General features: G+C 36.6%; 1 protein-coding gene across 1 annotated transcript in view; it reads right to left on the bottom strand.

Moving 5' to 3' along the window:
- WASHC4 (WASH complex subunit 4) overlaps window positions 1-23,582 on the bottom strand; it is a 38,869-nt gene that overhangs the window by 8,152 nt on the left and 7,135 nt on the right. The window contains exons 6-26 of the mRNA XM_056510449.1: window positions 22,631-22,698; window positions 20,266-20,348; window positions 19,238-19,280; window positions 18,622-18,725; window positions 17,864-17,984; window positions 16,322-16,445; window positions 16,096-16,223; window positions 15,351-15,511; window positions 13,052-13,178; window positions 11,598-11,723; window positions 10,163-10,270; window positions 8,753-8,899; window positions 8,568-8,647; window positions 7,596-7,701; window positions 6,752-6,868; window positions 5,722-5,890; window positions 5,433-5,587; window positions 3,833-3,907; window positions 2,930-3,034; window positions 1,248-1,382; window positions 396-504 (exon numbers count right to left, since the gene is read on the bottom strand). Coding sequence (XP_056366424.1) covers window positions 396-504; window positions 1,248-1,382; window positions 2,930-3,034; window positions 3,833-3,907; window positions 5,433-5,587; window positions 5,722-5,890; window positions 6,752-6,868; window positions 7,596-7,701; window positions 8,568-8,647; window positions 8,753-8,899; window positions 10,163-10,270; window positions 11,598-11,723; window positions 13,052-13,178; window positions 15,351-15,511; window positions 16,096-16,223; window positions 16,322-16,445; window positions 17,864-17,984; window positions 18,622-18,725; window positions 19,238-19,280; window positions 20,266-20,348; window positions 22,631-22,698 — 2,391 coding nt within the window. The remainder of the gene's footprint in view (window positions 1-395; window positions 505-1,247; window positions 1,383-2,929; window positions 3,035-3,832; window positions 3,908-5,432; window positions 5,588-5,721; window positions 5,891-6,751; window positions 6,869-7,595; window positions 7,702-8,567; window positions 8,648-8,752; window positions 8,900-10,162; window positions 10,271-11,597; window positions 11,724-13,051; window positions 13,179-15,350; window positions 15,512-16,095; window positions 16,224-16,321; window positions 16,446-17,863; window positions 17,985-18,621; window positions 18,726-19,237; window positions 19,281-20,265; window positions 20,349-22,630; window positions 22,699-23,582) is intronic.

The raw sequence follows: 23,582 nt of genomic DNA, 5'->3' as shown, positions 1-23,582 counted from the left end.
TACAGCATCAGTGGCTGAAAATATCATTGTCACATCGTGCATCATCCAAGGATACTTCAGCTGGTTATATGGCCAATTTTTGAAATACATTAACTTAGCAATAATAGGTTTTTACTAGGAAATATAATCAATATGGCTAAAAGTCAGTTCCATAACACAGAAAAGAACTGAAAAGGGAACAGGAATCTATGCAAGCTATAACTCTATTTTAGATTAATATATGGAAAGGCCATTTCTGTGTTATTAGATGAGAGCATGTACTTAGCATGGGCTATGAGTGAACTATCTGACTGTAATTAAATCTAGCTTTAGCTTGAGCTAAAAGGTCAGTTACTAGATGATGAAGATCTCTTCCATTTAATAACATTTATAACATGTTAGATAGCATTTCATACCAATTTGACTTATGAGTTGTCTGAACTGGTCAAGATAGCTCTGGCCATCCGGGGTTATTCCAAGTTTTCTAATGCCACGGTTGAATTTATCTGCTCTTTCAAAGGGATACTAGAAAAAAAAATTAAAATTATTTGCAATACCTACCTACCCTTAGAAAAAATAAACTTTTCATCACATCAGTAAAATTCTATTTGTAATGTACTTTTGCAGCACATTTACAGCTTTATTTTTTTATAAATTAAACACCTGCTTGTCTGTATTAGTTCACAAGAGTCATTTTACTGAGTCACTTCTGCAAGTTGAGAAGTGACTGTGAAAACACAGTTTTACTGTGAAAAAGAAAGTATTCCTAAAACAAATAAGCACTTGACACGCAAAGAAGCTAGCAGCCTATTTTACTAAACACATTGTCTCTCCCATTTTTGAGACAATTTTCTAGCATGGAAAACCAGACCCTCATTGCCAAATCCTGACATACTGGAATGAGTGCTACATGATCACATTATTTTGGATTCCATTCAAGTAAGCTTATTATTCAAAACTGAAAACTGTTATGCACAAGTTGAACAAGAAGTTTAGAACTTCCAAGAGATAACAACTCCATCAAATCATCCTGAAGTCACTGACAGGATGACTTTAGCCAACTCCATATTTACAGAGTAGACAGAATGAAACGAAGTTCTCCTGAATACAGACATTGGTAACACTTCATTTTGCAGGACAAAAGCTGTCTCTTTGTCAGGGAATACAAATGTAAATAATAGGAGTGTTATGGTTGGGTGCACCTTCAGTCACATGAAAGCAGCACTTCTTTTAGCAAGTTACTCTTGAGCCTTCAGAAACTACTATACCTTGTGATCATTTTGATCCTTGACTTCCCTGAAGAATCTGATGTCTTTGATAAGTCTGGATTTGATATGTTCATCATACATGAACTGGCTAAAAATGTAAAACTTTTTCCTCAAGAATTGGTAAGTGAAATTTACCTAGAAGGCAAAAAGTAAAAAACCAGTCAAATCAAGAAAGTTAGCAAAGTAACAAAGACATCTAACAACCTGTTTTCACCACATGCCTGAGTAACTTGTAATGCATGTTTTAAACTTAGTTTAATTTCACTGTTTTAAAAGAATAAGGCACAATGAAAAAACATTCTCCTGGAAGGCCTACTCTCTTTGAGGAAAGGCAGAGGGACCAAGGGACAAGGTCAGTATTTCAGTTGATCACCTGCCCTATACAGCCATTAGTTTATCTCCTCCAGGAAACGCAGAGGGTCCAAGGGACAATGTCAGTATTTCAGTTGATCACCTGCCCTACACAGCATTAGTTTATCTCCTCCAGGAAAGGCAGACAGACCAAGGGACAAGGTCAGTATTTCAGTTGATCACCTACTCTACAAAGCCATTATCTGGAATATCCTGTAACTGTCCTTTTGAAACAATACAAGCTTCAAGTTGAAACTGGCAGACATGATCAACTTCCTCAGTAGAATGTGCATAACCTCCTGACACAAATTTTTCACTTCCTCAAAGTTTTCTAAAATACTTTCTCATAGAGCAGAAACTTCTGCCCTACATATCTCAATACTTCCCATCTCTTCAAAAATAACTCACAATCAGAAGTGAATAAAACTACATCACCAAAAAATAATGTGATTAGCAGCATTTTTTGAGACTGTCCCCACCATCTCACTCTCAGAAGTGGAAGAAATCATTAAAACATTTTTTTATTTATTTCCACTTCCAAAATAATTACTTGAGTGTGGGTGCAGTACTTCAAGAAGTCCCTTTCTTTTTTTTCCTTTTTTTTTTTTTGTTTTTAAAATAGAGACAGAAGAAGAGAAAAAAGGAAACTGCAACAAGGTGGAACTTAAGCAGCAGACTGGAAAGCACTGACCTGAAAACATCTTTATCACTGTATCCAAACCTGAGAATCCCAGTGATAAACTCCTGCTGTAGCAGACACAATGCATCTCTTTGCATGTACCTTGCCAAGAGGCAAATACCTTTGGCTGGTTAAAGAGGCCACCTACACCTCAGACATCATTAAAAGCCTTGCAATAAGGATTGATTTTTCCAAAAAGTGATCCAAGATCTCTAGCCTTATTTTGCAAATTGAAAAGCGGATATTTCTTAAGCTGATATTTCTAACACTTACAAGAAGAACTTAAAAAATTAGCATTGCATTTTGTCAAGATTTCCTTTAACTACAGCAAAAGTATCTGTCTGCTAAGTGTCAATAAGGAGAAAAATCAGGGCACACTGTCCAGAACAGTCCAATCAGAACATCTATCTCTCCTCTGATGTAGTTTTAGATCTCTTCCTTAACATTTATGTAAATGGAAGTGATAACACTCTCAAAAGATTGTGATATTGATTTGTGCCACATCCAAGAACTGATTTGTTTTATTAATTTACACAGAACATTATTACTGCATTATTAAAACTGCATAACCAAATAAACTATTAGGAGATGCAAGGAGGAGGATTTTGTGCACAATCACAAACAGTCCAACAGCAACATGCAAGATACTCACTGTTGTGTTCATGATTCCTGTTCCATGAGTTCGAATTGAATTAGCGATGTGTCGGATATTGATGGTGTTCAAGTGTTTGTTATTACTTGTTCTTTCAATGAAGATCTGGGAGGCAGGAACAGAAAAATAAAGTTTATTACCCAAAACTGGTTCTGTGATAAATTATTGATCTAAATAGCCTATATCTTATTTCTGAAAGCAGCTGATAACTGGTGATTAGGGAAAGAACCAAGAAAATACAGCATGGATACAACGAACTTTATCTGGTAAATTCTTCTGATTTCTACACAGCTGTGATTCAGCAATTCTAAGGCAGAAGTTGCACTAAAGACTCCCATATTTGAGATTATAACCTACATTAACTGGTCTAAACTCTTTTGGCACTTGTTTGCACTTTTGACCCCACATATACTACAGCAATGAGTTCCACTATTGAATTATAAGCTTGAAAAAAAGTACTTTTTTCTTCCAAGAATCGCTCGTTTTTGTAGTGAGCACCTCATTCTCACATTATGAGAAACCCCAAAGGTTTATTCCCTGTCCACGTTCTCCATGTCATTCACTGCTTCATCTATCCAGTAACCCATCTTCAGACACACATTTTTCAAGCTCAAAAATCACATACTTAGTATGTTCTTATACAGCAATCAATTATTCTTGCTGCCTTCTAGCTTCACTGGAAAATTGATATGCAGTGATGCTACTGGCATAACATGTCCAAAATATGCTACACAACATTGTCCAAGATCAAGCCACAGCATCCCCCAAAATGTTTTTCTAGAGCACCAATACTATGTTATAGCCTCTCACTATGCATGTGCAGCCTGGACTTTTCTTACATGTACTCCACTCTGCATTTTGCAATCCCTTCAAACTGGAGCCAAATGCCAGGATATACCTTACCTGATTATTCAGATTGTAGAGGTAGCGGGACACAAAAACATGAATATTTCTCATGATTTCCAAAACATCCAGACCCTGAAAGAGTATTATTTATTGAGAATTACTATGATAAAGCTTCTCAAGAACTACTGACACACCTAACTGCTAAGGTGCAGAAATACTGTTTCTGCAGTTACTTGAGGTATTTTAGAAAGCAGTGTTTTACTTTGCAAAATGAAGAACCTCTTAAAAATTTTTGTTTGGTGTCTGTATAATGCTTAGAGGTGAAAAAAGTAGCTCAACCTATGTTTTAGCATTTGCATTCCTGCCTGGTTTTTTCCCAGCTTCCCCTGATAGTAAGGAATTCTCCAGCCTATTCCACAAGGCACAATTAAACAATTTTAAAAAATTAAATATCGAGATTTATCTGTTTGCAGATTCTAAAATATAGAATCTTGCCTTAGGGATTCCTACAGACATATAGATGTCTACAGAGAAATAAGCAACTAGCTGATTTTCAATATTATTAACACAACCTGTATAAAAGACTGAGGTTTGCTATTTACAATATAAATTTTACAATTGTTTACACTTTTCCTCTTAAGTAGTCCCTTAATTATCATTGTGCCTAGAGATGAAGCTATTTAATTCATATACCTTATATTCAGTTATGCCAGGGATTTTATCTGGCTTTTGAGGCTGGGGAGGGGTTAGGAAGTATGGGGTGTCTTTGTTTTGAAGTAAAGCTCATACCAGAATTAATGCAATTAAACCAATGTTGTGAAATTGTTTAATTCTTTGTAACAATGTCCTGATCAAACATGGCCAACAGGAAACCAAAGTTGGAAACAGAAACTGATCTACAGTACTTTTATGCCAAAGAAACAGCTTAAGTTCTCAAATCTTTCAACTTAGGAAGACACAGCCATCATGAACATTAGAAACAACGTGGGTGTATTTCTAAGAGCTTTCATAAATGTGTTAACCCAAATGAGGAAATGAAGCAAACTGCCAAAAATACCCAAGACATTAAAACTCTAGGAGGAAAGTCTTCAGAACTATGCAATCTGTATACCCTGCAACAGTGAGTATCTTCACCATTAACTTGATGACACTACAACTTCATTCTGAATGTCAACATGTTTAGCAGCCTTTAGGAGGCTCTAAGTCACTCTCCTAGAATCTAATTCACAGGTGTCCCAAAGTCCACTGTGTCCAGCCTGTGAAATAGTTTCTCTTGATGATCACTAAGCAGAATCTGCTGAAAAGCTAGAAATAAACCAGCGAAAAAGACCTACCACTCAAAGGTCATTCCAGACTTGTAACAGTTGTCTGGATCTACTGCTTGCCAAATTGCTGACACTGAATTTTCAAGAAAACATTCTCTGATTTTGCATACTCAATTAATTATGTTAAAAAAATGAATAATACAAGTCCAACATGGTATTAACTGATTTTAGTGTGATCTCCAAAGGGTGATAAAGATTCTGCCTCACCAGAAATTTGACCAGAAATTAAAGGTCACTTTTCCCAAACAGTTCTCTGCTCTTGGATACCTTAATTTCAGTGGCTCAGTCCTACGACAGTGGAATGGTTTAAATTCTATTCCTGGGCACTGTACCTGCTCCAGAGTCTGGCTGGGAAGGTGAGCCTCAGTCATACTTAAACCATAGCGCTGGGTTGCCAAGTTTCTCATCTCACTGTAGGTGGCCCAGTCATGAAGAGCTACAGTTGTTAAGTTGTAGAAGGTCTTGTCCAAATAATGAGTTACATAAGCTGTGAACAAAAAGGATGACCTAAATTAATGCTACCTATTTAGCTAGGAAAGTGTGGAAAGTAGTGAAGAGATATACAAAGCCAAAGTATAAGAGATGAAGAAAGCAGAACCCAGCAAATGTATAACTCCTCACCTTTTATGTCAATGAACCGATTGAAAAAACGTATTGGGTTCAGAAAGAAGAAGTGAGCCAGGTCCTTCATGCCAACTCTGAAGGGGTTTCTGTCATCCAGCTTCAGGTGTGTGTGAACTGATAAGCGCAGATCCTTTTCAATCTCTTTACACAATTTGTCCAGCAAGTGCTATTCAAGAAAGTAAAAAAAAAAAAGAAAACCCACCAAAACCCCAAACAAACACACAAAAAAACAAACCACAAAAAAAAGTCACGTTCAGTGTCCATTTACAATGCTCTGTAGAAAAAGCTACACAGTTGAGAAAACCCAAACGTTTGTCTACCTAATGCCACTTTTTACATGACTAAAACTTCCACACAGGAGTTACAACTTACACAACTTACACTCAAGTATTCTCACTTCTCATTTTAAGGGGAACTAAGCTTAGGGCTATCACTCTAAATAGTAAGAATAAATTCAGTGAAGAAGAGCCTTGCAATAAAAAATTTGGTCTGATTTTCTGAATAATATGTAATGTTTTGTCTTGAACTAGTAAAATAAAAAGCATAGTTCAAAGGTTAAAAACTAAGACTCAGGAAATCCAAATTTGCATTTTCTTTGTCAAACCTCTTTCTTAATTCTAGATAATAATTTAGTCAGAGGTCATCTGTATTTGCACACCCTTCACGACTAAAAGCCATGCATGCACACTAAGAACAGCAGCATTTATTTTAGGCATTCGTCCAAACAGAAGCTAATCTGACAAAAAGCACTCCTCTGTCTGCACAGCCAAATTTGTTAACTGAGGTTCTGTTGACTTACATAATTTAGAGTGCAGTATTTTCATGTTCCCAGACAGCACAGATAGCACTAAAAACAAGTCTTAAACAACCAAAATCCAAACATTTTCTTATTTATTCAAATACTTCACACTGAAGTTCTCTGTGCTATTTTTACAGATCATATCAGCTTTGCTGCAATAGATGTTAATCTGAGCTAAAGATATTTCAAGCACATTAGTGTGTTTAATTCCCAACCACAACAAATTACCTCATTGAGCACTTCCATGATTTCTTTGTCATAGCATTCCAGAAGCACCTCATAAGATTCCAAGTGTCTTGCATGCATCATAGCAGGCACACAGTCCCGTAGTGCACTAAACATATACTTATTAAAAAGATATATATTATTAACAGACAGATATGTCACCAGCACCTCAAATAGTGCTCAAAGCTAACAAAAATCAGAATCACTAGTATTCCCATTTTTATTAAAAATGGACTTCATAAACCCTATTGAAGTGTCCTGTCCTTAATCTGAGGTATTATTTGCTACTGATTGGAAGATCCTAATTATTAGCTATTTCATCAGAAATTACTTGCACTTTATTCATTTCAGTACTGTACAACCCTGAAACTTTGATTTTCATCAGGATTATCATGCCAAAGCATGACTCACATCTGCAGCAAATACACAGTACTTCAACAAGGGGAGAGGAAATGAGGACTGGAAAAAGCTACAGGACAACTATCCAACACAGAATCACTGAACATAGTGATATCTGCTTTACAAATATGTAACCACAAAGAAAAACAACAAAGGCTTTTAATGTTCAAGTCTAGCAGGTGTTCATTTCAAATTAGAATGAAGAGAGGAACAAAGAGACAGACAGACACAGAGTTAACAATAGCAACCTGATATTTTTAAAAGAAATCTAATAGATAGATTTAGAACAAAGATTGCTTTTATATCCTCCAGAATGAGAAGAAATATAGTACTCAGTAGTAGTCAGGGATCTGCTTTTTGAGCTTTTACTTTAGGAGCTCCAGCCTAGTGTTTATCATCTCTTCATCTGAATCTGTCACAACAGTTAGTAAGTTGTAACATCACTTACATGTAGTCTAGCAGAATCCACTGCATTTTCATAGACATCATCTAAATAGATTGGAAAGACGGCTCGATGCCAGTATAAGAAACAACAGTCACATTGTGCTCGAACTCTGGAATAAAAGATTAATTGTTAGACATAGATTTGGAAGAAACCATTCTTCTAACACAGGAAGTGTGTTTAAACTAAAGTGCATTTCAAGCCTAAGTTTTATGTCATTACTTTAATGCAGATGCACTGACCTTTAGAAGGAAGTTCTTTATTAAAGAACTTTTTCTTTTTTTTTCCCACTAGTTTATTTATAAATAAAAGGTACTTGCTTTAGAGAAAAGGTTTACTCAGTCTCTCAAAGACTTAAATCTTACATTACAGCAAAGTCCTAAATAACTGTTTTCTTACTACATGCAAATTAGTAGCTTAGAGATCAAACATATATTCTAAATTTCTCTGGTAAGCCAAAGGAGAAAAAGGCCTCTCCTGATAAAATCCTGGGATAAATGCAGACAGATTGTATCTCATGAGTCAACCACTAAAGGTGTTTGTCTCTCTGCTAAAAACTGCATGGAACCCAGATATTCACCTGGCTTAAAAACGGCCAGCATGATGCAACCTGAGTGTGCACTGAAACTACAGCAGCAGTATAACATGGTTTAATGTAAAACAGCAGCCCAATCTCCCAAACAGAATGGTACTAACTCAGAAATTTTGGGGTTGGGTTAAGGGGAACACTTCAGCTTATCATAAAACCAAGTCATCCAAGAAAGTGACAGAATTTCTAAACAAGCAACAATCAGGTGAAATATGACTTGCCCAAAGACAAATGAGCTTCCAGCTTACTCTGGAATTCTTTCTGTCCATTCCTGGTCTATAAAACATGCAAAAATTACATGCAGAGACCAGATTTTGCCATTCACACAATGAGGATCCATCTCCCCCAAGGCACTGTGCTGCCTTCTATGTACTGCTGTCACTGCTTACCTCTCTGTAAGTTCACTGATCAAGTCCAGTTTTTTCAGAACTAACTGAAGGGGAATAAGTTCTTCATCTTTAAATGTTTTCTGTAGAAACGAAGAAAAAAAAATAAACATGAGATCACGAGGAGATATTTTTGCATAAGACACTCCACCAAACAAATGAAGGGCTGGAACAATCATGGCACTTACCATCTGTGTTCCCACACTCAGTGCAAGGGAAACAATCAGTCTCCTCTGTTTTGTACTCGGCCCATTGAGGGTGTTCTCAGCCAACACCAAAGCAGAGAGGACATCCAGGCGCTGCTCACTGTACTTTTTATCAGAGATTACCCTTTTCTTGATGACAAAAAGACACAGAAATTTAGAAAAAAGTTACCTAAGCCCAAAGGCAATAGCTTACTACTTCTTCCCAAAGCCTGTGGACTTGTCATAAATTGAGTATTTCTGCAAACAAGTTGTTTTGTGGACAGAGTTCACTGAATCCAGATTCACTTACTCTGCCAGTTCAGTGATATTACCTGTCTATACTCTTGGAATATGTGCAGCCAATATGAACATAGGTTAAGTCATACTAGTGGATCCTTCTATTTACCCACATTTGCCTTTTTACATATTTTCTGATAAGCAGTCAAAATATCAAGAACTGTTTGCACAAGTGTTCTTTTCTATATCCTTCAATACAAAAGTTTTAGTTTATTTTTATTCATTTGAAAATAATAATATAACTACAAATATAATTTGAAAAGTTTATTAAAGTTTTATATGTATGTGAAGTGTTTGAAGATACACAGTTTTTCTTAGTGACTCTGACGTCTAGAATCTCTTCAGTTCATGCTACGCCTGCTACATATATATATATATAGGTATATATTTTTTTAATAAGTAAAACTATTTTATTTGCTTACTGTAGAAAATATAGAGATGACAGATACATAAATTGAGATTACAGCCAAACAAAACAGAAATTTAATAGCTGCACCAGCAACAATAGCATACATCTTTTGTAACTCTGCTACTGAATGTGATGAAAGAATAAAACCAGACAGTAATACATCAGAACAGGCATACTAAAGTCTCATTTTCCCCTTTGCCCTGAATTCTGAGATTCAAGGTTTGACAAGCAAAAGAAGTCATTTTATTCCCCAGTGAAACAGAGAATTTATGCCCACAGCAGGCTCCTCTAAGTCATCATGTACTGCTATTTTGCCAAGAAGACAAAGATTTAAATAACAGCCTGTTTGCTTAGACTTGCAACAGACTGCTTTATGAATGTGCATCAGAAAAGAGGTAAGCAAAGGTCAGTTTGTGAAAATTCCCTAGAAATAAAATCTAAAAAGAACAGAAGAAGAAGATGACAAGAGATGCAGCAGTTTAGGGGAAGAGGGGAACCATTCTTGGTCAAAAAACAGGTAACCATCTATGCTGTACAGTTTTATAGGAAAAAGCTTGGAATTACTGGGAAGTTTCTATATCTCTGGATTATGACAGAGCATTACACTACCAATTCTGAAAAAAATATGAAAAATACTTTAATTTAAACTTAATATTTTTAAAAATACTTCAATAGGGAGATTAATTACTAGAAACTGGATTACTTACCTTGGCCACAGAGATAGAGTGAAGAGCCTGATACTGTAGATGCTGAGTGATGTGTGTCACAGAGTCTGCCACAACCATGCTTCTTCGGTAAAACATGTGTTCTATTGCCTAAAGTCAACCCCAAAACACATTAGTTCATGCCAAAATTGCTGCCTTTAGAATCTGCTTTATGCTCTGTGACTCACCCACACTGCAAATACAGACTCTTTCCATTTTGGAATATGCTGTTACTAGCAGTTACAATTAATCCTTAGAAACCAAGAAAATCAAACTATTCAGGAGCATTCAAAAGTTTCAGGACTAATTTAAGGTTCGTTTTTTGGTTTGAGTTTTTCCAGTTTCGTTCACCACTGCTTTCTGAAGTTATCCTAAAAAAGAGTATCTTCCTTTTGGAAAAAATACCCAGAGAAATGTGAAATGCTGCATCTGGGGAGGAACAATCCCCCATACACCTGTATTTACCAGGAATCACCCAACTGGAAAGCAGCTTAGAGGGAAAGGACCTGGGGGGTCCTGGTGGACAGCAGGTTGAGTACAAGGCAGAAATGTGCTCTTGTCCCAAAGAAGGCCAAAGGTAGCTTTGGCTCCTCTGGACAACACTTTGCTGGCAGCTCAAGGGAGGTGACCCTCCCTCTATTCAGCACTGGAGAGGCCACACCTGGAGAGTCCTGGATCCAGTTGTAGGCTCCTCAGTATAAAAGAGACATGGAGAGAGTCCAGTCAAGGGCCGTGAAGATAACTCACAGACTGGAGCATCTCACATGTGAGGAAGGGCCATGAAGATAATTCACAGACTGGAGCATCTCACATGTGAGGAAAGGCTGGGAGAGCTGGGGCTGTTCAGCCAGAGAAGAAAAGGCTTGGAGGGGGATCTTATCACTGTACATAAATACTTGGAGGGAGAGTGCAAAGAAGATGGAGCCAGGCTCTTGTCAGAGGAGCCCAGGAACAGAACAAGGGGCAATGAGCACAAACAGAAACACAGGAGTTTCCCTCTGAACATCAGGAAACATTTTCTTACTGTGAGGGTAACCAAGCACTGTCACAGCCTGGCTGCCCAGAAAGGTTGAGGAGTCTCCACCCTGGGAGAAATGCAAAAGTAATCTGGACACAGTTCTGGACAACTGGCTCCAGGAGTCTCTGCTTGAGCAGGGATAGTCTGGACCAATGATCTCCAGAGATCTCCTCCAACCTCAACCATTCCATGGCATCAACTAACGAAGCCAGTTAGAAGCTATGAAAAAAAAACCCAAAACAAACAAACAAACCCAATCCAGCCTTCCATGTCTTCTCTAACCAAACCACTCTCAAACAAGAAGCCACACATGCAAAAGCACTCCTTCACAGCTGGTTTTTTTTGTTAAATATGTGATGTTTGGTCAATGTTCTCTGTAATTCCTACACGAAATAAAATAATTTTCATCCAGTGACCTACCTTCAGAAGTTCCACAAGTCTGCACAAGGCTTTTACTGAGGTTTTGGTCATAGGTTTTTGCATTGTCATGTAAAGATTCATTGTAGTTTTAATGGTGGTGCTAAGACTGTATGCATAAAGAAAACCCTAAAAATAAGATAAATACAAGGGGAAGAAAAATTAGTAACCAATAATTTCACATCAATAAAATAAGTGCTCTTTGTTTTGTTCCATACATGACAGACAGCTAACCTTTGCCCCTGCAGAACAGAGAACCTACCACTCCACTACACGAAGCAAACCTAGAATCCCAAAGCTGAATGAGACCCCTTTACTAGCAGACACTATGACTCATTTGATCATCTGATTAACCTCTTCTAAAGCCATTGCAATTCAACACAGGTTAGTGAGTTAAATAATCACAGAGCCTCAAAGGTCTAATAATTTCAGTCTATTGTAAACCAACCCATCAAACAATTCCCATCTCCCCAGGAAACATCCCGTCACAAAAACAATCTAAATCTTCCAGATTCTGTGGAACAAATACACTGTCAGTATTACCACAGTTTACACTTTCTAAATACAGATGTCCATCCCACAATAAAGATATCAATCATTTCTACATCAATATATGCTAAGCTTTTAAATACAATGTTGATTATATACAACATGACAAGCAATTATTAAACTTACTTCAAAGAAAAAGTAGTAACAATAAAAAAAAAAAAGGAAAAAAGAGACTAGGAAAAGACAGCAAGTGGTGTAGGAAACTCAATTCAGTAAAGAGCAAATTTTTAAGTCCACTGTAACTAATTCAAATGTAAAAACCACAGATCCTAGAACACGCCTATCTCTGGCTAAAGAATATTCAGGATCATGCTTCTTTCACACACCTTTTCTCATCAAATTTCTGTCAGGTAGCCAGATACTTACAAAAACCAGCAAAAATTAAATTCAGAAATAGGATGCATCTTACATTAAGACTACATGCTGCTAGTAGCCCAAAGAAAAACCAGCTGTCTCAGAACACAGTAAGATTTTTGCAAAGTACCATTGCTGGGCAAAGCAGAATGAAACAACACAAAACCTATACTGGGAGTATGTACTGTCCTAAATAAAACTAAATAGACACTGGTTCAGTTACTCTGTAAGTACTTCATGACTCAAAAGGAAAGAAAATCAAAGCCTTTACCACAGAGAAGATAAAACTTTCTTGATTTCCTGAGTAAAGAGAAAAATCCAAAATTCTAGCTACTGAACATTTAGATTCCCTTTCCCAACATTCTTTATCAAAAGACCTTTTACAGATTTTCTTGGACGAGTACTGGGCATTAAAAGCTTTATAAGAATTGCAAAACTGTGAAATAACACACTAAAGATCACAGAACTCCTGTGACTTCTTTTAATGTTCAACAACTTTTAATGTTTAACCAAAACATCAGTTTGCTGCATCACCACTTTAAAAGACTGCATACCTGGATGAAGACATTGCAGCGGTTAGAAAGATCTTCAGAGAACTTTGCTGAGCGTTGCTCCTTGGACAAGATAGATTCCATTTTTGTCATCCACGAGCTCACAAAAACATAGTATGACTGCATATCTCTGGGGAAAGATACAGAGAATGTTGCTCACTTCAAGTAAGAAGATTATGAAGATTTTCTTATTTCTTTCCCAAACTTTAAATCTTGCACAGAAAATATTTTAAACCTTCAGTCCCCAAAAGAATAACTCACCTTCCCAAAAAGTATCAGAACCCTATACTCATTTACATTTTCATCCTCTACAGGTAAGGACTAGTTAGTCTGCTAATTATACCTGTAAAATGAGTCAAAAATCATCTACTTTTCAAGAGAACACATGGCCCTCTTAGCAGTGCATAACTATACTTCCTTAAATTAAGAGGCTATATAAAACTGTTAGAAAATGCTTTTAAACACTAGACAGAAAAGTCCAACACTGGTGCTACTTTTTTCATCCCAGTTTGAATTTCTGTTGCTTACACACACACACAAACATACACAAACAAATATAACTTGTCAATACATCAATGCCAGACTGGACTGCTCTTAAGTAACATAATTCTACAGAAGTTTATCTGTTTGAATTGCACTAGTTGCAATTAAATGGTTAAGTAGAGTTAAATAGAGAATTGTGACACTGTAATACAACTTCTTCCAACAGCTGTAGCAGGAAAGTATTTAGGGCATTGATCCTGTTACCAAAAATTGCACTTTTAAAAAAGAGTCCTCATATTTAGGGAACAGTCCTAAATTAACAAAGGCAGTGCAAGGATTTGTAAACAAGCAAGAAAAAGTTAATTGCATGATTTAAATCAGCAGATGCAAAAATCTGGATTTTATTACAATATCTTCAAAATTGTGTGTATGAAGTAGGGCAACAAAGCTGGGGAAAGAGCATAAGGCCTGAAGGGAGATGAGGGTGTTCAGCCTGGAGAAAGGAGGCCCAGGGAGACCTCACTGCTCTCTACAACTCCCTGAAAGGACATTTTAGTGAGGTGGGGTCTGATCTCTTCTCCCAAGTGACCAAATTGCACAACAGGAGGTGTAGATTTAATATTAGGAAAATTTCTTCACCAAACAGGCTGTCAAGCACTGAAACAAGCTGTCCAGGGAGGGGACTAGGTCACCATTGCAGGAGGTATTTAAAAGATGTGAAGATGTGGGCCTTGGGGACATGGTTTAGGGGTGAACTTGGCACTGCTGAATTACAACTGGTGATCCCTCAGGCCTTCTCCAAGTTAAATGAATCTGTGTTTCTATGAAATCTATGCAAATACCAAGATGTTTTTCTGAACTTTTTCTTAATCTTAAGACTTGTACCACTGCCCAAGACAGCAGTGCAATTATGCCCTACCGAGGAATTAAAGCCCAGGAAAGAATCAGGACCAGGAAAAAGTGGATTGAAAAAGAAACAGGGCAGAAGTAAAAATAATCTGTCAGGGAATCAGGCACAGAGCTGCTTTTTCTCCTTCCCACCTCCCCAGTTCTGTCAGCTTACTTATCGGGTTGGAAGACAACGTGCAAAATCTAAGTTTTTACCACCATTCCACAGACCCCAGTTTCTACTTTCTTGTTTTGTTCTGAAACATATAAACCTTAGCCCTGTTATCTTCCTATGCAGGACACTTGCTCTTAAGACTAATAGCTCAAAATATTCCATCTCAGCTTTAGGTGTATTTTAGAAGAGAAAGAAGTGAGCTGCACACTATATGCAGAACACAAAACAAGACAGGCTTTCTTCAAATACAGATAATTTCAAAGACCATTAAACAAGCAATAAAAACAGTCACAAAGAAAGAAATGCTTGCAAAGAAAGTATCATCACCAAGCAGATGAAAGCTCCACTATAAGCCTACTAGCAACTTACCTCCATAAACACATAGAAAGCAGAGAGCCCTAATAGAAAACAAAGCAGCCCAGGTTACTAGACACTAGTTTAAAAAAAACAAAAGGGAATTTGAAAATATGAAAACAGAAGTAACTGAAAAAAATATTAAAAACTGCAAGGAACAGTGTAATTTTGGAGTAATAATATCTATTTTTCTGAAAGCGTGACATGAAAAGCAGCTTAGTTTTGACCAAAATTTTTGCAGCAACACTAACACACACACACACTCTGCTGCAGTGAAGTGGAACAAGTGACTAACACCACTGACAGACACCACACAACATGCTACTACACTGAATGGAAAAGCCCACGTGCTTAAAAACTATCTGCCAAACAGCATCATGAGGAAGTATTTAGCAAGCATACTTGGTAAGGTTCTGTGCCCTCTGCTGTAGAAAGTTCTCCCTTTGTGTTTTAACTATATGAATACTTTTCTTGTCCAGTAGTTTGGCAGCAGCTGGAACCTTCTGAATCAGAAAGTTGTCAGCAAACCAGATAATGTTAGCTGTTAATGTAATGGCTGGAACCTGGGAAGAAAAAAACAGGAGGGGGAAATAATACCAAGTAGCAATAAACACGATTAACACAGTTCAGTTTATTTCTGTGTAACTGTTTTCTACAGTTTTACATTGATGTTAACAAAGTTTCTCTAGATGCTCACCAGGGGCATCATGGCCAAAATTATAATCACTCTCAGTGATTCTAAACAATATTAGAGAACTTATTTCTTCATGCCATCCAATATGAAAATGTCCCAATCAACTTTGCACTTAGAAGTCTTCCAAAACAAATGTTTATAGCCATGGTCAAAACCCACGGCATTTATTCAGCACCAGATATTCATAACTCAAACAGTTTTTTGTCTTCAATACCATATTAATCTTGAGAAAAAATATTTTAACAGAAATGGCAAGGTTGTTTTACCTTGCTATGTGAGTGCACAAATTTTAGACCACCTTTAAAAGAAAATGGCAAAGGGGAATTACAAAAAGTAGAAAATTCTTAACTCTGTTTTCAGACTCTTGTGTTCTTTCTTAGCGTCTGTGCTACACTGTGCAACTCAGGAAATTGTCTGCTTCATTACTGAAAGACAAAAGAATAAAGCATTCACCTTTTTACAGACATCCAACAGTGACTTATAAAATTTCTTGTCTACAGTCCGAAAAATCTGAAAATGCAGTACAAAGAGGCCACAGATGCCCACGTATTTATCTCTCTGGTCAATTTCTGAAGGTTCACCTGAAAAAAAATACCTTTGTGAATTTTACTCCCACACAGACAATACAAACAATTTTAGAAATGGTGAAGCTGACAGGAAAAGCATGAGCTTGCATTACCAAGTTTGGCTTCCACGTTTGTGAAAGCTGCACGAAGAGTATGAGCAAATTCTTCAGCAAATGTGCTGTTCTTTGACACTGACACTCCACCATTTAAAGAATCAAATTGTTGCTCTATACAGGCCTGAATAAAAAGAAGGAAAAATATCAATATAACATGATAATGCCATGTGTTTTGGACCTCGAAAGAGTGAAAGAGTACAGGTTTTCAAGAGAATACTGGAAGAGCACACTGATTTAAGACTAACCTAAAATAAGCCTTAACCTTCTACAACACACAGATTCTTAACTATGCTTACATTTTTAAGTACAAAACCAGAAAATACCAAAACACTCTTACACTTGACATTCAAACCCCCATTTTATTTATTTTTCCATTTCCTTTAAGGAGCATTTTTAAAGAAGCTATTTGATGAGCTAGTGCTAAGAGACTAGATGCATATTTGTATTATCACATTATAATATGTTACTAATTGTACCTTGAGCAAGATTAACACACAACTCACTTGTAGGATGTGGCTCACAACCTTGCAGAATAAAATCACACACTACTCCTGGCAGCTTAAAAAAGCTCCCAAAACCTCATGAGAGTCAAAAAATAGACATGCATTTAATACTTTCCAAAGAGGTTAGAAAAGTATTTATTAGAACTGCATTTAATATTTTTAACGAATTTTTGTTGGGAAGAGGCATTTGCAGAACAGGAGGGGAAACTGCCTGAATGAATTTCAGCCAAATCCTATTGATCTCTCAAACCTACAATGAAGTCTTTGTACTTATACAACATTAGGGAAATATAACATGAAAAATGGGTAGCTGGTAGAAACGTCCTTTGAAAGAATGAGCCAAACTGTGCTTAATTATTTAACTACAATTTCCCTTTTGAAGGCTTTTACAGAACAAGCCCTTTTTCCCTTATGCCATTTAAGATGTTATAGCAAGACCTGAGCAACTGACCCTGCTTTGACCAGGTTCAACAACACCCCATTTCAATGTCTGTAATGTACACTTTTCTAAAGAGATGGCTTCTTGTATGAACACATTTAATTGAACTGTACTGAAAATGTAATAAAATCCTTCTCATTGACCTGTGCCCCTGCATGTTTCAGAGGTATGTCCCACCACAGTGGTCTCTAATGACAGCAGGTCACATATTCTAAAGATTACTGAGGAAATTAATTAATTTGCAGCTAAAATAAAGACCAATGCTATGTAAACCTGCTCCCTATTATGTGGACAAAAGCAGAATTCTGATAATACACAGTCCTAATGCCAAGCTGTGTGTGTTTCTCTAGTTCAGCAAAACAGTCAGCATTTACTGCTACCATTCAAAGCTTGGCACAGTTCAAGCACATGAGAAGAGCAAGAAAGGATCTTACAACAGAGCCTTTTTTCTCCCAGGCACAGATACAAGAGCCAAATTCACACATCACTGTAACCAGAACAAAAACAAAATACAAACAAACAAACCAGTCATTCTGAAAAGAGTGGTGCTTTCCTGTAAGTTTCCTCTATCATTCTGGGGAATATTAAGTTCATTACCTGAAATATCATTCCATCAAGTAACTGGCATTCCAGTTTTAACAGGAGTTTTTCAAATGGCTTTAGTTTATCTTCTTGAATCCCAAACTTAGAAGGGTTGTGATGGACAGATTTTAGCAGTCTGTAAGGGATAAGTGTGGAACACATACATACAGCACACTTAAGACATAGTCACAGATTTATCATATCCTGCACTATTTTGATATGAGATTTTTATTCCCCCCCTTTGCCCTTAGCAACAACCCCAAAAGTAAAAAAAAACCACCAACAAAATAAAAAAACAAACAAACAATCCACAAAAACACACTAGGTCTGTATAAACAATTTATTCCATTTATTTGGGTTTTCAAGGACTGAGTTAATATTCCACTACCTCAGCTACCTTTATAATTGTTGACTCTTCAGCTTTTACTTAAGGTACTATGCCTTCTTAAAGCTGCATGCCCATGATCAGTATGGACAGGGATAGTCTTAGTTCAGCTCTTTAGACAACTAAATTTTTTACTGAATATTCTTTAAACTTCACCAATTATTACAGTGTTTGCCAAGATGCTTACCCTGCACTGAAAATTTCATACTCACACAAAATATTTACTGGTGCCCTTAGGACACTGTGGGAGCTTAGCCCTGCTCTTCATCAAAATTTCTGCAGAGATTACCAAAATCCATGTTCCCACACTGACTTCCTTGGAACATACACAGATGCATATGTTTTTATCTTTTAGGTTGTAGGAATATTTTTCACACCAGAGACACACCTCTTGTACATGGTCCAGTGATCTTTCAGTGTGGCATGATTGTCAATTATCTCATCCAGAGTGATCAAGATTGTGAGCAACTCTCCTAGATGCTCATACATTGCCTGTTTGTGAAGGAAAAAAAAAAAAAAAAGGACTGCAGTTATTACAAAGTTTAGTGCAGTCATATGTGGCACATAAAATTTCAGCTCCTTTCAACATATTTTTAGCCAACAAGGTATCAGCTAGAGTTAAACAGGAGAATTTGTGGTTTGGCAGCTTAAACATTTTACTTGTAGTGACTTAAGAAATATCAAAGGAGTATCTGCACACAAACTAATTTCCTTGATCTATCTGAACACTGAAGACACAATTTTTAAAATTGCCTATATGCAGAGGCACACATTGCAATAAAGGAGCATGCAAACACTTTTGCTGCTGAGAAATTTAGAATATGACAGATATGGACACAACAAGCCTTCCCATATAAATGCCATAAAAAGCTGATTAGTAAAATAAAACCTTTAAATTGAAAGCTGTACTCAAAAGTCACTTTCATGCTGTTTTTCTCAGGATTAATCATCAAGACCTATATATATATATTAAAACAAGCAAAAGATTTCCAAATCATTCCCACCTGAAAATGAACTCCAGATGTCTCTATAATCTTAGGTGCATTCCTGTAAATAAAATCAGTATTTTAATGTCTTTTTAATCCACAGAACAGAGCATATTTATTAGTTCTGAATCATGGTGTGTTCTGTTTCCTGGGGTAGATTTTTCTTCATCAACATAGTAACTTCAGGAAACAAAAACATCAAAACCTGATTAAAAGTATATGCTACATGAAATCTGTATGCTCTGATCAAATCTAATACTATATTTTTAAAGATACAGCATATGACTGGTTGAAACCACCCAGTGTATTCAGTGCACAGGTGTGTCAGCAGTTCCCAATTCAGTTATGCAAATAGCCTTGACAAACCCAGAGAATAAAATCACTTTGTATTTAATCAAGCCATGTCCAAGCTACACATCCAGCATCACACAGGAAGTCTGCCTTGTGCTGTGCTGTGGTATAAGACATAAATAAAAACAACAAATAAAACTGAGAAGAATGATGCTATGCTACTGGGGGATGGGGAAGCAACTGGGAGTCCTGCAGAGGTATTCAAATCTAACTCCAACAATCCTATTCAGAACTAAACTTTCCTCAGAGTTTTCAAAGGAGCTACACCAAACAGCCCTTACTAAGCTAAACTTCAGGTGTTAAAACCATGGCTGTTCCATAAAGAATATATGCCAAGATTTACATTTTCAAAATATACTGTAGAAATGATCTGATTTTTAACTTATGTATCAAGCAATAGGAGGAGCCTCTCAAATACAGCAAGGATGAAAAATTAGCAATATTTCTCAAACATAAAGACTAAAAATGACAAACAATAACATCCTTGCATCTAAAAATATACAAGCACTATTTTTTCTGAAAATAAAACAAAACCACATCCTTCCATAACCATATGTGAAGCCCAAACTCACATAGCAAAGCACTATATCTCTAGACAACAAAATTCCAAAAATGATGATGCCATAAATGCAACATTCATATTTTATACATTAAACTCTACATAGTAACAATACAGCATTTTAGGTAATAATTACTTGTTGCTGGTATACAGAACTGCCAGCTGATGCACTACATTCACCACCACTTCGTAACATCGGGTAACAAAGCAAGACAGCTCCTGAAATACAAGAAAATAAAATGCATATAAATCTATAGATCCTCCTCATACACAAGTTGTCATTACACCAAAAACACTGAACATCAACTACAGAGTATGCAGCTGAAGCTCCAACTATATCCCCAACCCAAGTCAGTGGACAGATCTGCAGCAGCATGGAAAACATCCTACTAACAGCTCTGAAAAAGGATCTGGGACTAAGCTAAGGAACTACCAAACACAAGACTTCAGTACAACTCTGACAATTTATATTATTGGTTCAAGTTATCAAAGACAGCAAGAATTTGACAACAGAGCCCAAGTACTTTCAGGGACAATATCCCTGGTAGCAAAGGCTGTGCTTTTTCCCCACTAGATTCAAGAGTCACACTCTGGATGCTGGTAATAGCCAAATTCAAATTAGAATTTACCACAGAAGCCTGTACCTACTGTAAGAGTGATAAGCCACAGAATACTGCTTTAGAACAAAGAAAGTCAATGTCTTTGAAAGGTTTGCCTGATGAAGACAGAACTTAGGCTTGGTTAGGTAACACAAAATGAGAAAGAACATGTCAACTCTGACCGAGCAAAGAAGAATCTTAATTTCTATAATGGATTGTAACATGGCATTCATTGAACAACAGGATAAATTAATCTGAGTTTCCCTTAACTGAAGTAATATCTGTTCATTAATTTACCTTATAAATCCCATCAGGGAAATGTCAGTGTGTGTGATGAGTCTAGCCAGTCTGCACACAGATGGCTTTACAGCAGACAACTCACGCTGGCTGAACAGTGAGCCTGCCAGGAGACTGGCTAACAGCTGAATTCTGTCTTCCTCTCCATCAAAAATAGATCTTATTTGGGCTTCTGCCTTCTATTAGTCACCAATTTTCACAAAACATTACTTCTTATACTTGTACTGCTCTAACAAATGCAGCTGAAATAAGCCAAGAGATTCCAGAGGAATGGATTAATAGACAGCTGAGATCATGCCTCCTGGCAAGGCAGCACCAGCTGCCATTTTAAAATTTCTGGAAAGCAGTCCAATTCAACAGCACATGCATATTAGAAGCTACATAATAAAGACAAGATTGTAATTTTAAACTAATGTTTCCGAGAATTATTTTTTAAAAATTTATTGACCTAGCAAGTTTGAGGCTACTGTATCTAGCTAATCCAGAAAGCCTGCAAGAGCCAATAAACCAATACATGGACATTAGCTCTATTAAAGCACCTTTTCACCTTTTTGTCAACTTCATATTTTCACACTACCCCTGGGGATGTGCTTATAACACTGACCAGAACAGCATTTCCTAATCTAACAATGTAGAACACTGAATGGATTTCAGAGAATCCAACTGCTGAAGAAAAACAAACTTCATAAGCAAAACAGAGAATGAAAGATGAAACCTACAAAGTTGGTAAGACAAAGAGCTTGGAAAATGGGAAAGAAAACCCGAGAGATCCTAACAATTCAGTGCACTTCAGCATGGTAAAGGAAGTTGAGAAATGACTTCCTATAGCATTTGTCTTGTCATGACACAGAAAATGATTAGTGCCATACTACACAATCAGAACAGGAATTTTAACTCTTTTTGTTTAAACAATTTGTTTAAACAATCTGGAAGCTTCCTCTATATTCTCTACTTCACCACAGCTACTCCATTTAAAGCAATATTGCATGAAAATAGAAATATTTTTGGGAATGGGACAGTCATTTAAGTTATATTAAAGACAAAAAACTCCACAATAGACTGAAACACAAGAGCACAGGAAATCCTCAGAATAAAAACAGATCCTGTTTTCATGCAAAGGATCCTGAACAACCAAACTGTATAAGAAATAAGTGTTCTTCCAAAAATGTTTGAAGGAGACACAAGCAATTTCAGGTACATATTTTGATTTTGCTTTCTTCTACCAGCTAAAAAAAACCCCAACATATAAAACAACCCATTTCCAATGTTCAATGAACACTGAAACTTACTAAACAAACTCATAAAATCAGCTATCTTTAACATCAGATAAAAGCAATCTCAATTTTTCTTCTCCTACTGAAACCTTTCAAAGTAAATTCTAATCCCTTCTCTCACTAGATTTCCAGAAAGAAGTATAAAAAAATCCCCAAACAATGTGTGATATGTCAGCTGCTTGTGACAGGTCTGCAGGCGAAACATAGTAACATATCAAATGACTGCTATGCCTTTCAGCAAAATGCAAACAGGATATGGCAGACTGTTAAATCCATTTTGAAAGTAAAATTAAGATTATAATTGTTGTCAAACAATCAAAACATACTCTACCTGTAAGAAAGAAACAAATCTTCCCATCTGTATTTGGCAATCTCCCTCCACCATGCTGGAGTCTGTGGCTTAAAAGAGAAACATTTGTCAACATTTTCTTAAGCTTGTGTTGTACCTGTTAAACTAACATTGAAGCTTGCCCTCCAAGCCATTTATTTTTCATGCTAGTAGAGTGCACTATTATAAGTGCACTGATGGAGCCTCAAAACCTCCTAATTTTGCTTTCTTAAGGTGGACTTATTTTTGGAATTTCTTTTTCATTAAAAATTACACAGTTTATAAATTAGAGATAAAGCTGGGAAAAGTCTCCTTCCTCTGAAAGAAAGAGAATAAACCCCATAATTCTTTAAGAGCACATGTATTATGTAACTTCATATACTTCCATTTTTTAGAAAATTTGCATGAAAATAGTAGGTATTTATCTTGCAAGAAACATCCAGATGCTTTTTACTGAAAGAATATACTACATGATTAATTCATTTTCTTTTTCCTACATATCCTTCTGCACAAAAGAACAGGCTTACCACCATAGCTTCACAGCATTATCTGCATGGCACAGAACACAGAAATACAGTAATTGCATCAGCCATGCCAAACCGTTTCAGTCATCTGGAGCAGTCTGAACATCACCTGACAAAATACTGTCTTTTCAAAGTGACAGCAGATAGATGCTATAGACTTGAGATTTTTCTTCTGGGTCACTCTGAGGAAGAAAAGCTCACTTAAAATTACAAGTTTGCCTGTCTTCTTGCTAAAAACACATGTTCTTTTACAGCTGTTAGAGACTAAAGGAGTCTTTATACTTCTCTAACATGGAGCGCTGGGACAGGATACTAAACATTGCATTGCTTCCCCTTCACACATTTTATCTCTTTAATCTCCTTAATGTATGTCCCAAAAAAACCCTATCCAACTACCTGAAGTTTCTAGACTAGTCCTAGCCATTGCAAAG

The sequence above is a fragment of the Oenanthe melanoleuca genome, chromosome 1A (genome assembly GCF_029582105.1).
Source record: "Oenanthe melanoleuca isolate GR-GAL-2019-014 chromosome 1A, OMel1.0, whole genome shotgun sequence".
NCBI lineage: Eukaryota > Metazoa > Chordata > Aves > Passeriformes > Muscicapidae > Oenanthe > Oenanthe melanoleuca.
The sequence above is the reverse complement of the archived record's forward strand: the minus strand, read 5'-3'. Positions and strand labels throughout refer to the sequence as shown.